The 14,407-nt window shown below is 59.5% G+C and overlaps 1 protein-coding gene across 5 annotated transcripts in view; it reads right to left on the bottom strand.

Annotated features, from left to right (window-relative positions):
- ATP6V1C2 (ATPase H+ transporting V1 subunit C2) overlaps positions 1-14,407 on the bottom strand; it is a 53,450-nt gene that overhangs the window by 6,163 nt on the left and 32,880 nt on the right. For 2 of the 5 annotated variants that reach the window (XM_021697762.1, XM_021697765.1), the window contains 7 exons: positions 12,595-12,689; positions 8,026-8,117; positions 5,631-5,729; positions 4,989-5,057; positions 3,122-3,214; positions 2,918-3,011; positions 446-583 (listed from right to left, as the gene is read on the bottom strand). In XM_021697762.1, the coding sequence (XP_021553437.1) occupies positions 446-583; positions 2,918-3,011; positions 3,122-3,214; positions 4,989-5,057; positions 5,631-5,729; positions 8,026-8,117; positions 12,595-12,689 (680 nt within the window). Of the gene's footprint in view, positions 1-213; positions 584-2,917; positions 3,012-3,121; positions 3,215-4,988; positions 5,058-5,630; positions 5,730-8,025; positions 8,118-12,594; positions 12,690-14,407 lie in introns of all 5 variants that reach the window. The other 3 variants (XM_021697763.1, XR_002480765.1, XM_021697764.1) reach the window with 3 other exon arrangements.

Genomic DNA, 14,407 nt, shown 5'->3' with positions numbered 1-14,407 from the left:
CAGCAGCTGTCACGAATGCTGGTGTGGCCGGTCCTTGGGGGGGCGGGGGGGCCGGAGTCCTGCAGCGAGGGCTCTGAGCTCCCACCGACACGTCCGCCTGCCCGCAGAGGTCAGGGGTGGGTCCAGCCAGGGCAGCCCGGGGGCTGGGGGAGAGCCGAGCTGCCCGACCGCCGCCACCCAGCAGGGCCTGCCCCCGTCACCAGCTGCAGCCACCTCCACGCAGGGCAGAGGCACCCTGGCCAACAAGCACCATCCACTGCCGGGGCGCGGGGGGGCAGCTCCAAAGACGCCCTCCGGGTGAGGAGGGAGGCCGGATCCTGGGCTCCTTGATTTAAGCCCTCCAAAGCCACACTGCGTACGGAAAAGGCAAGGCGCCGTTTTCTCAGGGATGCCCGCGCCGGCGAGGACATGCGAGCGGGGCCCCGGGGCTGCGGGGTGCTCTTACCTCTCCCTCGCCCTCACTCTCTCTCTCTCTGTCCGTCTGCCCCGCAGCGGGCCTAGCGGGGTTACCTAGCGGGGTTACCTTAACCTTGTGGTCCGGGAAGGTGGATGATCCCTTTTTAAGAGCAACACAGGAAGTTTGCTAAAGGCACAGAAATGATTTATTAATCTCTCAGCAAACAGGCATCACAACGAACAGAAATAACTTGCGTCGCCGGAAAAGCGCGTGAAGGCGAGCTGGGAATGCCGGCCCGCCCTCGGGACTCGCGTGCGGCCTGCACTGGAGATGGATGGGGGGCGCTCAGGTGTCCGGGTCCCCTCCTGCAGCGACAGAGCCGGCCGCTGACAGCGGGGTCAGCTCCCGCTTCCGTCCCCCTGCCTGGCCTCGGCCCGCACCTCCCCTCCACGGGCGGACAGGACAGGGACCGGAAACGGCTGTGCCCGCGGGGCGCATCTCCACCCCGTCCAGCCACGGGGGCCCCGCGGCACCCATGGAAGCTCCGTACAGAGAATGAGCCAGGCACGCTGGTAGGACCTACCATCCTTTATCCGCCGCCTCTGCAGACGGGGAGAAAGCACAGGAAAATCCCACCCTGTGCTGTCCAAGGGAGCCGACACCCCAGGACCTAGCCTGTCCCCTCGGGGTGACGAGGACCAAAGACGGCGCGGGATGCTGGCCATGCCCACCGCCCCACAAGCTAAAGGGGAAAGAGGTGTCTCGGAAGCCAGGGTATGGCTGCCCCCGGCTGACCCCCGCTCGGTGGCTGACCCCGCTCAGTGGCACACAGCCCGAGCCTCACAGGAGCTAAATGGTTCCGCGTTCGTGTGTCTCCTCTGGAGCTCCACGTCCCCTCCACAGAGACCCTGGAAGGGCTCCCGGGGCAGCGTGGGGGTGCAGAAGCCTACACCTTGTAAGGAAGTGGCAACCTGAGCCCCAGGCAGCAGGTGTCGAGCTCTTGTGTCACCTGGATCCTCAGGGGGTCTGTACCAGCGCGGAGGCCAGTGCCAAAGGCACAACCTGACAACCCGTCCTGCGGGCAGGGCCTCCCGCCCGGACATTTGTCAAAGCTGCCACTGTCTAGCCCCCCACCCAGAGACACTGGGTAGGGGGCCCGGGGCCAGGACCGAAGCCAGCAGGGACGAGGCTAGAGAGACCACTGAGCGCTCCTGGGTGATGAGGGTTTGGGGCGAGCTAAGGCCAAGGAGAAAAACCCTTTGGGTTTTGTGGCTCTTGTTGGTGAACCCCTTCCCTGCCTGGGTGTGCGGGGTCTGAGGCCTCGGGGCCCAGCGCCGCCTCTGCTCTTTGTCTCAGGAAGAGCCCTCAACCCAAAGCCCGGCAGACTGAGGATCAGAAACGGGTGTGTTCACTTGGCATGCAACACTCACGTACACACCCCCCCCCCCCCACACACACACACACGTATGCTTGGGGGTGGGGCTAAACCCCCCCACAGGCACTATTACATGATGAGCTCCTGTCTCGTCCTCAGAGGGGACAGGCCCGTCCAGTGGGGCTTTGAGAACCCCGTTTTGTGGAACCCCATGCTGCTGCTCACTTCTGAGGGGGCGAGGCTTGTCTGGAGTCCCTGTGGAAAGGCCACTGACCAGAGAGGTCGAGCCGGACATGCCCATTCCGCCAGCCCGGCGTCAGAGAAGACTCGGGGCCAACACTTGGCCACACGGGAGGTACTTCTTGCTCTTCACCTAAGCACAGACTTACAGCTTTATGTTCACACACCGGCTTTCCTCCAAAAGGCCTGAAGTACACTGTATTCATTCTTCCCTTCCTCTCTACACTAGAGGCCGAACTGGAAGTTTCTGAGAACCCTCCCCAGTGGGGATGGGGGGCAGAGGGGCCCCTGGAGCCACCTGGCTTAGGCTTCTCCGTAGCAGGAAGGGGCCCATCCCACAGAGCAGAGTGACTCTCCCAAGGCTACCCTGTTCACATGCCCAAACTCAAAGCCTGGTTTGCTCCCTCGTGAGCTCAGCTGCCCATGCACGCGGAAGGTTTCCGAGCGGCTGTTGTCAGAAATCTCAAGGATAAGCCCCCACTCTTTGCTAAAAGCGTAGGGGGAATAAATATAGGTGCTGACGACAGAAGCTGTCCCATCACGCCTGGGGAACCACACTGCTGAGGCCAGCAAGGTGACTGAGGGGACAGGGCTGCCCACGCTCGGCACAGGGACCCCCGCCTGGATCCCTACCTGCCCTGCCCCAGTCTCCTCGTCCTGGGGGAAATGCTCCCTGACCTCCCAGAGCCTCAGTTTCTCAGCTGCACAGTGGGGCTTGGAGTCCCCTCCTGGAGGGGCACTGCCAGGACTCGGGAGCTCTCCTAGGGAAGGCGCACCTGGGTGCCCCCTCCCTTCCCCAGCCCCGCTCTGGCAGCTCCAGGGGAACACAGGTTCCCGGGCCACATGGCCCCCAAGGGAGGGGGGTGCTCTTGCATGAAGCCCGCCCGCCTGTGTAGTGTACTCACATACTGTTGCTTCTTATCAGACAGCAACCTGCTCATCTCTTCCCTTTCCCTTTTAATTTCTTTCTCATCATAGTAAAATTCACGGACAGTGAACCTTAAAACAAGCAAATGAGAGGCTTTCACCAGGAAGCTTCCAGACGGAGCAGAGACCCCTCCAGCTGAGACAGCCCAAACCCGGAGGAGTCTACCAAGGCCAGCCCTTACTTGTTCTCTCTGGCTTTGGTTTTGAAATCCTCGATCACTTTTCGAAACAGGGTCACCGTGAAGAGGCCGCCCTCGTTGTCCTCGGCAATCAGTCTGGTGGAGAGAAGCATCTGTTCACCGGGAGCCTCAGCACACCCGAGGTCGGAGCTGGGCCGGAGAGACCTGTTCCGTCTCCCTGGGGAGGTGGGTCCCCGCACAGGGGCAGCTCCGTCCCCATCAGCCCAGTGGCCTGTGGGCGTTGCCCCCCCACCAGCACCGAGGGCAGGGAACCGGACGCCCCTTATGACTTCCTGACTCCGGGCCGGGTGGTCTCTACCACCTGCTATTGCTCCTTCCATCTCCCCTCCAGGCTGAGGCCTCGGGGGCCTCTGGGTGATCTACACGCAGGCCCTCAAGGTGCAGAGACCCCCAGTTTGGCTCCAGTTTGAGAGATGCCTGAGCGATCGAGCTACTCCCGAAGCCGCACAGGGCCTCAGGGGGCGCTGTCCCAACACAGGGCCCACCGGAGCCAGTGGCCAGCGTCTTTGAGTCAGCCCTTTTGGCCAGAAGACCTAAGGGAAGCCCTTCGCCAAGCCCGGGCAGGTCTCATGGGCATGCTGGCCAGGTCCCCTTTCCTGTCACTCAGAGCCCCCCCGCCCCGCCCCGATCAACTGAGGTGGCCTCTGTGGAGGGGTCCCCCAGCACGTGGCCACAGAAAGCCAGTGTGGCAGAGCACTGGTGGCCTGTGCCAGGCTGTCGGGTTTGGAGGACCTGCCCACCTGCCCATCTGTCTGCCTTCCTCCTCTCCCTGCAGACGCCCCTGGCTTCTTCCTCTGGCCTCCCCTCGTGACCCCAGGCTCTGGCTGTCCAGTTCCCTGCACCCCTCAGTGTAGCTCCTGATTGCCATCTCCTGTGAGCTGTGACCCTGGAAGAGCCTCCCCGGCAGGAGGTGGGCCTCGAAGCCGAGAGGGGCGTGGGCAGGCCCGCCCTCACCCTACGCGCTGTGTGCTGGGAAGCAGACGACTGGCAAAGCTGGCCCAGTCTCACCGCCCAATCTTTTTAAATTACAAACTATTCCAGACGTACGAGAAGGTACAGGGAATAACGAATACTATGCATTGGCCGCCCCACTTAAGACCTAAAACCATTCGCACACCATAGAAGCCCCGTGCCCGTCCCTGGCTGCGTGTCGCTCCCTGCCCTGATCCCCCAAACAGCCCCTCGACTCTCCTGTGCGCCTGCACGTGTCCAGATCACGTGGGGTTTAGTTCGGTCCGTTTCTCGACCTCAGATAAATGGCTTCACGCCGGGTGTACTTCTCAGCCACTGGCTTTTCCTGCTCCGCACCAAACCGTGGACCCACCCCTGCCGCGGCGTGCAGCCCCGACGTGCTGGTGTCCCCATGTGCTGGTGTGCCCATGTGCATGGTCTTCACGGTCTGACTGTATTCCTGTATCCCTTCTCCTGCCACTTTCCCAGCCCTCCCCGGCCACTCCTGCTCTGACCCCAGTAGGCCAGCCGCTGAGACTGACTCCGCTACCCCCCTGCCCCCCAGCTGCCCCCCAGCTGCTCATGCTCTGTGGCCATCAGAGATCAGAGTCAGGCCCCTGCTTGACCCTCAGATGGGAAAACATCGACCTGAGCTGAGAAAGCAGAGCAGAGCGTGGTGAGGGGGATCCCTGCAGGCCTGCAGCCAGAGAGGGCTTCCTGGAAGAGGGGGAAGCAAAGCGGCGTTCGAAAAGATAGAGGGAGTCTGGCACGTGGCTGGGGGTGTGGCTGCAAAGGAACTCCAGGCTGAGGGACTCTGGTGAGCGCCAAGTGGGGAGGGCTGAGGGTCCCTGCGTCCTCAGAGCATGTTTGGTGCCTGGGTGCCAAGCTGGGGTCTTACTTAGTCGACCGAGGGACCACCATGTCCGAGAGGGATTCGTAGGTTTTTTGCCATTTTGTGTAGCTTGGTCTGCAAGAATACAGAATCATTCAGTGATTTCTGAAGAATGGCTGGGGGTGTTCCGAGTGTTTAGGACGCTCAGTCCCTTTTCCCAAGGGACTGAGATGAGCAGGACTGGGCCAGAGAGCCCCAAACACCCCAAGGCCCTGCCATGGGCACGGGGCACCGCCTCCCCAGCCCAGTGCTGGACCCAGTCTCCCCACAAGGGCCCCGGACGCCACAGCGGGCCCATGTGAAGGGTTCAGCCAGAGATGTGTGTTGCAGCTTTCTAGTCCTGACCCTGTGTGGCCTTGGAGAAGCCAACTGACTTCTCTGGCCTCTGGACAAGGGATTAACAGCCACCCCCGGTTTGCTGTGAGTGAAATGAGCTCCTAAGGCTGGTGGCACACAGCAGCTGCTCAAGAAATGGCAGCTTCTGTCACTGCTTTACCCCACAGACACTGTCACCCTGCTCCTGTTCCTGCCCCCGGGGTCCAGGCCATGGAGGGCCCCCCTTTCTCTCTGCTGGGCCGGGCCACTTTCCTTCCATGATCACCAACACAGGCTGAGGCCCCCCGCCGCCCCCTTTCCTGGGCCACTTACTTGGGGACGATGACCAGAAGTGTGATTAGATACTCGGAACCCAACACGAAGTCTTCTTTGCTCACGATATTGCTCAATGTCCGAGTGAAGAGGTTTCCCCTGAATCCATGTGGGACAAAGGGGGCGGGATCAGCAGAAAGGCAGAGGGAGGCCTCGTGGGCCTGGGCGTTTGGGATGCATGGACCCCCGCACAGACACAACACACAGGTCCTGGGTCAGGAGGACAGGCAGGAAACACGAAGGCTCGTATGTCCCCCCAGAGTGGCAGATCCCTGGGCTGAGTGTGCCCCCGACCCCCTAGTTCTGGGTGGCTGGAGCTGCTGCGGCTAGCAGGGCCGGAGGCCCCCTCACCAGTCCCCCGAGGGGCACCGGAATCCAACACCGCCATCACCTGCGTTGCCCCTGGGACTGCTGGGAGGGGACTGTGGGTGGCAGGCAGCTTGAGTTACTCAAGTGTCAACACTTGGGCTGTCCTGGGCGGAGACGGGCCCAGAGAGAGCTCCGTTTCACTTTTCACACCTCCCAGGTCCAGCCGCCAGGGGACATTCACCTGCAATCGCTTGCTTCATGCCCAGTGGAACCCGGGCTCCAGACAGGTCATGGTATTTTTAGCACATGGTTCAAGGCTATTGCAGCAGCAAAAGGGCCAAGGGACAGCTCGGAGACCATCTGTAGCCTGGGCGCCCTGGCCACGGTTATCAGCTGATGTATTAGCTCTGGCGAACGGCTCTCAAGCACTCGGCCAAGGCCAAGGCCTCAGGTAACATGCCACCTCCAGCCTCACCTCTCCCACCTGTGCCTTCACTGCTAAGTCCCTTAGGACCCTTTCCAAAGGCACAAGGCCTATGCCCCCTACCTCGTTACCGTTCCGCCGTCGGGTCTGCTCTGTCTGGTTTATGCCTGCACTCCTAGCACAAAGCAGATTCTCCGTAGATACTTGTTGAGTGAGTCACTGTGAGCTCCCCGAGTGCAGAAATTACACTGTCCTCTGCTTTGTTACCTTTAGGGCCTGGCATAAAGCCTGAGAGTGTAGTAGGTGCTTAATACACGTTTATCGGAAGAAGAATAACGAACGAAGGAGGCAGGAACAGCTTCACCCCATCCCCCTTCACTCAGGGGAGTGATCAATAGATCAGCACTGTGGTCAATCAGCCGCTGAGCTTCTTCATCAGCTGACCGACGAGGCCGGACCAGATGTCTGCTCAAGCCCCAAATGATTCTCAAGGAGTCCACAAGTCGGTGATGCGACAAGTAGATGGCCCAGCAGGTAAATGGTCAATGCCACCACGGATCTAAGCCAAGGTCACCGTTTAGGGCACTCTCTTCCACCGGCACCCCGCCCTTCGCCCATCTCCTTCCTTCGTAGGGCCAAGGATGCGGCGAAACTCAGGTGATGCCCATTTAGTTCTGATGCCAAGTCACGCCACCAATAATGACTATTTCTAGTTGAAGTGCATCTTTCCCTTTTTGGTTTTAAAGTCTACGTACTATAAGCTTCTTTCACAAGAAGCCGGCTGGCCCAGGGACCATCCCAAGGGAGAGGCGGAAAAGGGGAGGGAAGGTGAGCTACTCAGAGGGACAGCTGATTCTGAAGTCCCCTGGCACTGCCCTTCTTTGGAGGATCTTCAGACAACTGCCAACAGAATCAGAGCCAGAATCTGGGGAGACTGGGAGGATCCTCCATGCCAACTCAGTCCTACTCAGGAGCACCTTCCAGACTCCCTGGCGGGAGCTCAACTGGCCTTTCCTGACATGCCTCCCACAAAGAGGCACTCACTACCTCACAAGAGAGCTGCTGCCATCATAACACTAGGTTTCTGCTTTCCTCCAGACACCTCCCACCATCTTGGTGACTGGTGGCTGGTGGGCCATGCGGTCTGCTCCGTCTCTCACGTGGAGGTCCTTTAGTTGAATGAAGAAGGCACCAGAGTCCCTGCGGTTGCTCTGCTTTGGGCTGTGGCACCCACTTCCCCTGGGGGGCCCTCACAAAGGGCCAGGCTCTACCAGTCAGGTCCCCCTCTGCCTATGCAGAGAGGGTCCTCTGTAAAGCTCCCCGGGGGAAAGGTCTTGGGACCCACCCCAGCTGTTCTCAGTAACCTGGGGCTGTTGGGAGAGGGAGGGAAGGGGGCGAGGGGCAGCATGGTATTCCTCTCTGGGTCCAGGCAGGGAGGTGCCATCACCCCTGCTTGGGCCTTGCCACCCGGTCATATGCACCAAGGCCTCCCCTCCCAGCACGCAGCTCCCAAGAGGCAGGAGTGCCTCGGCATCTGCCTGGTTGGCTGGCTGGCTCTCTGGCTCTCTCTCAACCCAGGCACAGACCAGGTTCACCCAGTGATCTGAAAGGCACACTCCGGCCCCCGCCCCGCCCCGGCAGTGCAGAAACTCAGATACTCACCTGGATTTCTTCTCCAGGTTCTCCAGGTTTGTCTTCAGAGTGTTGTAGGTGGCTGTTCGGGATTTCAGGTCAGTCTCGATCTGTGCCAGTTGCTATTTGGAAAAGCAAAAGAGGTGGCCAAACTTTTCAAAATGGCCCTAAACTGTTGAAAGCACACTTCGGAATAAGGAATCATCAGTGCTGCCCACCGGTCAGGAATGCTCCGTTTTCTTCCCACGGCTTTCGCACATGCCAGTGGGTGGCCCTACAGTAGCCTGCAGGGAGCAGGGGAGAGCTTCACAGCCCCACTTTGCAGATACCGCGGCCTGAGACAGGCATGGCTGTTCTAGGATCACTCAGTGAGGTGAATCTTCTGATCGCGAGCCCTTCTCGCACTGCCAGGCCAGCCCAGCTGACCCCATCCTGGCTTGAGGGGGGACCACTGTGGCACGACCCTGCCAATGCCCGGTCCCAGGCTCAGCTGGGCCCCACAGCCCCTTCCCACAGGAAGGGGTAGGTAGGTAGGAAGGTTCCTTTCGGCTTGGACGCAGGTCATGGGCCTGGCACGAAGGACATCCCCCGTTCTCGAGTTTCAGGGAGGGCGTCCCAGACCCCCACCTGCAGCGGGCCCAGGCGGACATGTCGTGGAAAGAGGGGAAACAGGACAAGCCCGGGCCCACGGCCTAGCTCTCTGGCTGCCTGGCCTCAGTGGCCCCATCTGCGTGGCCAGGGGGGTAATGTCCTCCCCAAGGGCTCGAAACAGAGAAAGGCAAATGCCCACCACGGCCTACCTCGCCGGAAGCCCTCAAAACACAGCCCCTGCCCCCCAGGGCTCACACTTGGGCCGTGGAGCCCATCAGTCCAGAACCGGTTCAACAAAGGGGGGCACCCCACGGTACGGGACTCGGCGCGGCCTTCCAGATGATCGTGGGAGACTCCCGCACGCAGCAGGGCGCAGGGCCGACCCCCGCAGCTCCTGAGGGGCCGCACCCCTCCTCCCAACCCAGAGCCCCACGTCCTGGGCCAGCTCCCTGGTGGCGTGCAGTCGCCCCTGTGGGACCCCCGCTCCACGCCAACAAACACTGCCGACGCGGATATCCCAGCATCAGCACGCGACAACAAGGAGGCGGCCTGAGGGACCGGACGATCCTGACCTGAAATACACAGATTTCGTTCGTATAGAGACGAGAGCATCCACTTTCAACAGTTAACACGTCGGTCAGCTTTAGCGGGGGAGGAAAGGGAGGGGTCTTGTCACGGGAAGCCTTTCACATTTTTATCCTCCTATCTTGGATATGTCTGATTTTTAAAATAAGATTTATATATTTTTTTTTTACAATTTTTTAAAATCTTTTCCTTTGAAACAATGACAGATTCATGGGAAATTATAGAAAGAGGACACAGGGGGACACCCCACTGGCTCGGTCTGTGGGGCATGCGGCTCTTGATCTTGGGGTCGTGGGTTCAAGCCCCACGTTTGGTGTAGAGATTACTTAAAAAAATGAAAAAATAAAATATTTTTAAAAATAGGACACAGAGACCCCATATACCCATCTTACATAACAACAGTACGCGATCTTAACCAAGAAACCGACTCAGGTACAATCCTCTGTCTTGATTTTTAAAATTAATATTATACACACACACATACACACACAATTATTTTTTAAAGGAAAAAAATCAAACAAAAAAATCCTACATCTTCCCTCCTTTTCTGGTTTCACCACAAGCCAGTGAAAACCTGCGGAGGGGCGTTTGGAAACCAGTGGATGGCGAGAGGAACCAGGGCTCTGGAACCAGTTCGCACTCAGCCTGCCTGTGAGCTGGCGTCAGGTCTGGCCCTCTCTGAGCTCAAGCCCACGGAATTACGGAGAGCTCCCAGAATCTGCAGAGCAGGCTGTTCAGCAAGGCGAGGCCCACCTGCCCCCGCCAGAGCTCCTCCAGGGGGCCGGGTCCCCCCCCACCCGCCCCTGTGTCGTGACCCCGGGAGGGTGGCCGGCACAGGCAGTGCTGAGGACGTGCGTTCAGCCGGGCTCCGAGGTGTGGGGCTGGCTGGCAGAAGCCCCGAGAGCCTCCCGGACCCACCTGCAGAACCCAGAGATGTTTCCAGTGGTGGAGACACCAGCCGCCAGTGCCCCGAGGGGGCCGGCATGGAACCCCCACCCTCGGATGCATGTGTGCGTGCTGAAGAATAAACCCTGCGCTGTGTCACACCCATGAGGTCTGGGGGCTTTTTCGAACCTGCAGCATGACCAGGCCTGTGGAGACTGACTCCGCGGTGGGCTGGGTCCCTGACCCGGTGACAGGTCATGCTGCCACAATGCAGGGTTGGGAGGGGGCGAAGCCCTCCCCACCCTTGAGCCTCTTCTTTAAGGGCCGGGGGTGGGCTCAGTTCCCAGCGGTCGGGAGGGTCTGGGGGCTGGGGCCTGGCCCTGACCACGTCAGCACAAGGCTCCTCCCAGGCTGGGAGACCTGCTTGGACATCCAGCAAGTGCTACTCGATGCCCAGCAACACAGCGACTTTTGTGTCCCCAAGGCTCTCCCCGTGAAGGACCTCCCATTGGAGGAACAGACCTGAAGCACGGCTGTGGGCATCACACACGGGGTCCTGGTGCAGGACAACCTCCGGGGGCCAATACTCAGAGCCTCAAAGAGCTGGTTCCCTGCAGTGGAGCTGGCCCCGGGCTTCCTTGGGAAGCCTTGTCTCTCTCTCTCTCTCTCTCTTTCTCAAACACACACACAGCCCAACCAAGACCTGCATTCCCAACCCAGGTCCCGGAGCAAGCCACTTAACCTCTCAGCCAGCTTCCTCATCTGAGGTCAGAGGAAGGGGGTCCTCCCTCACAGGGGTGACGTGGAAGGAGAGCCCTGCGTGGTTCTGGGCACACGGGGAGTGCTATCAACACCAGTGCCCTCCTCCCCCTCCCTGCTTTCCTGCCGAAGTCACTCTCTGGGTGCCTGGACTAGAGAGAAGCCAAGTGCTGTCCTCTCCAACTGCTCTGCTCCCCTCTCGGTTGACCCCCCGACGTGTCCCGGGGTCCTCATCGCTAGCCGGCATCCCTGGGACAGCCCCGCCAGTGAGCACAGTCCCGAGTGGACTCAGAGCATGGCCTGACCGCCTGCCTGGCTCAGCCTGGCCTCAGTAACGCAGGGTGCACCTCTAGGTTGGTGGTAGAGGCCCACAGAACCTCCCGGAAGCCATGCCTGGCACAGGAGCGCCGGGCAGCCCCTCCTCAGAGGGCTTTCCAGAATCACTGCCCAATTGTCCCAGGAGGGGCTAGGACCTCTGTGGCATAAGCGGTGCCCGAGAAGCCGCACCCAGATTCCAGAGCCTTCTGGCCCCACCCGAGTTCCCAGAGACACGGGCCAGGCACCAGCCTGCTGTGGGGAGCGCACAGGGCTGCACTCGGATGGGTCCCAGTGGCCCATCTCCTGCACCTGACCCGCCCAGACACACCTGGGTGGCTCTGTGGTCTGAGGAGACAACAGGAAGGCTTTGTTCCTGGCCTGGCTGAGACTCTCTCTCCCAGCCACCTGGGCCAGGAGGAGACATGGCCCATGAGGGGCTCAGTGTATGGCAGAGGGAGGGGGACAGGCAGTCACCATCCATCAGAGCTCACCCTCAGTGAGACACACAGGAGTCAACAAGGCCACGAGACCCCCACAACATCCCCAGAGACTTGAGCCACAGTGCTTTTATTTACGAAGTGAAAGCTGGAGGCCATCGCTTACCAAGATGGTAGAATTGTGGGGTGCAGTGCTTACTGGCCTGTTTTTTTTTTTTTTTAATTTATTCATTTATTTTTAGAGGGGGATGCGGAGAGAAAGAGAGTCCCAAGCAGACTCCCCACTGAGCGCAGAGCCTGATGTGGGGCTCAATTCCACAACCCGAGATCATGACCTGAGCCAAAACCAAGAGTCGGAGGCTCAACCGACCATGCCGCAAGGTGCCCCTTACTGGCCTCACTATTGTCACAGGCTCCTCAAAGCAGGGGCAGGACCCCTGGTGATGCCTTCCAGAAACGCCTCCCAGGAGTTAGGGCTCCGAAGCTAGACTCTCCACAGAAGCAGATAGTTCTTGTCAAGTAGACAATCACTCTGGGATGTGGTTGGGGGGTATGAGGCTCTTGTTAGTAGGTCAGGATGGAGTTGAGCTGCTCCCTCAGCACCTTTCAAAAAGTAGCGAGCTGGAGGGAACCCACAGAAGGGGCACCAGGGTCTGGGCCAGGCATGTCAGGGGAGTGTCTGTGGATGCCGTCGCCGGGCAGGCAACAGGGCCAGAAGGGGTATGGAGGGAGAGCAGGTGCCCGCCTTGAAACCCCAAGGTCTCTGGCCTTGCCCAGGAAATGGAAGGCCACACCTCAAAAAAGCACCGGGCCTGGTCAGGGCTGGCAGGAAGCAGATGGGAGGGGGCCTCCACCCAGGGTCACTCAGCAGAGCTAGGACCCCACCTAGCCCCGACTGTGGCCTCCCAGAAGGTCCCTCTTGGCACCACCGCCAGGGCCCCAAGGCCATGTAGATCTCCCTCAGGTGGTCAGATCGCCCTGGTCACTGAAGTTTATCTGTCCCCTGAGAGAAGGCCCTCCTCACCTTTGCTAGCGTGTCCACCACGCTCACCAGCGGCTGCTTCGCGGGGTATTTCGCCATGTCCCATTCAAAGTGTGTCACAAAGGATGGTAAGTCAACTGGAAGAAACATTTCAACAAATGAGTGGGACTCTCCCCATCTCGTGAGACCAAGGCTGCCAAACCCCGAGCCAAGCATCCCCACGGAAACCAAGGAAGCAATCAGAGAAAAGGGAGGAAAGAGTCAGGGCCCTGGGAGAGCACACACGCCCCCCGGGAGTGGGGTACTGAGCCAGCTGGCTGGCCTTCGGTCAGGACCATCAGCAGCACCCCTCCGAAAAACCCGCCACCAGCCACAGGGCCAAGGTGACCAGAACACACCTGTGCCCCAAATGCTCTCAGGCGGCTGCCCCCCGAGATCTGCCTTTGGGAGATCCTACTTCCCCACGAGGTAGAAGCAAAATTGGGAGATAGTCTGAGGGCCAGGTTAATACCTCCCTTTTCTGGTTGTGTTGGCCACACTCCGCTGTTGGGCTATTTTTCTGTTTTGAGGTACCTCAAAAGACACGCCAGAGCGCCTCAGGCCAACCCCCAAAGACCACGGGATAGTATGGTACCACCTGCTCACAAGAAGAGCTCTTTTTCCACCTTCCTCACCCAAGCACTGGATAGAGGCCATTACAACGCAGATGGTTTGTTTTATTATTTTTTTTATTTATTTTTTTAAAGATTTTATTTATTTATTTGACAGAGAGAGAGACAGCGAGAGAGGGAACACAAGCAGGGAGAGGGTCAGAGGGAGAAGCAGGCTTCCCGCCGAGCAGGGAGCCCGATGCGGAGCTCGATCCCAGGACCCTGAGATCATGACCTGAGCCGAAGGCAGTCGCTTAACCAACTGAGCCACCCAGGCGCCCAGCAGATGGTTTGTTTTAAAGAAGGCATTTTAGGGGCTCCTGTGTGGCTCAGCTGGCTGAGCATCCTCCTGATTTCTGTGTGGGTCATGATCTTGGGGTCCCGGGAATGGGTCCCCGTCAGGCTCTGTGCTCAGAGGGGAGTCTGCTTGAGATTATCCCTCTGCCCCTCCCCCGTTGTGCTCTCTCTCTCTCAAATACATACATCTTTTAAGGAGGAGGGGAAGGAGGAGGAGGAGGAGGAGAATCAGAAGGCGGCGGTGGCAAACCTTGGCAAAATACTAGAGTCTATGACTGTGGTTTTTACTGCCTGGTAAGGAGGTGCATTTTTCAGTGTCTGTCCTTTATATAAGAGTCTATAGTGAGTAGACCAAATCAGGGTTTTCTCAAAAATTTCCCTTTCCCCCTTACTTTCTCCAAAAGCAAACCTAAACCCAGCGCCTTTGGGGTGTTTCTGGTTCCCTAATCAGCCGCGGGCAGAGGATGGAGCTCTGGAGTTGAGGTCCGACAAGCCACACAAGGGAACCTGGGCCGAGCCAGGACCAGGATAACTCAGCTCAAGTGCGCACCCTTCAGATCAGCTCCGTGCACATTTAGAGAGTGCCCCCTGGAGCCAACTGCTGCTTACACCTGCCCCTCACTCCCTGTACTGAGTTGGGTCGGTGTATGCGATGCTGCGGTGGCCCCCAGAAACCCTTGAACCCGAGCAAGACCAGCCTGCCCCCACTGGCTTCTCACACCACATGTGCACGCCTGCCCTGCCCAGCACGTCCTTGTGCAGATAAAGGGCACTGGGGGGGTTGCTCACTCAACGGTCAGGAACCTCCACTGAGCACCAGCTTGCTACCGTGGGGGGGGAGACCACACCCACTGAGCACCAGCTTGCTACCGCTGGGGGGGGAGACCACACCCACTGAGCACCAGCTT

The sequence above is a fragment of the Neomonachus schauinslandi genome, chromosome 10 (assembly GCF_002201575.2).
Source record: "Neomonachus schauinslandi chromosome 10, ASM220157v2, whole genome shotgun sequence".
NCBI lineage: Eukaryota > Metazoa > Chordata > Mammalia > Carnivora > Phocidae > Neomonachus > Neomonachus schauinslandi.
This window is presented reverse-complemented; position numbering and strand designations above follow the sequence as displayed.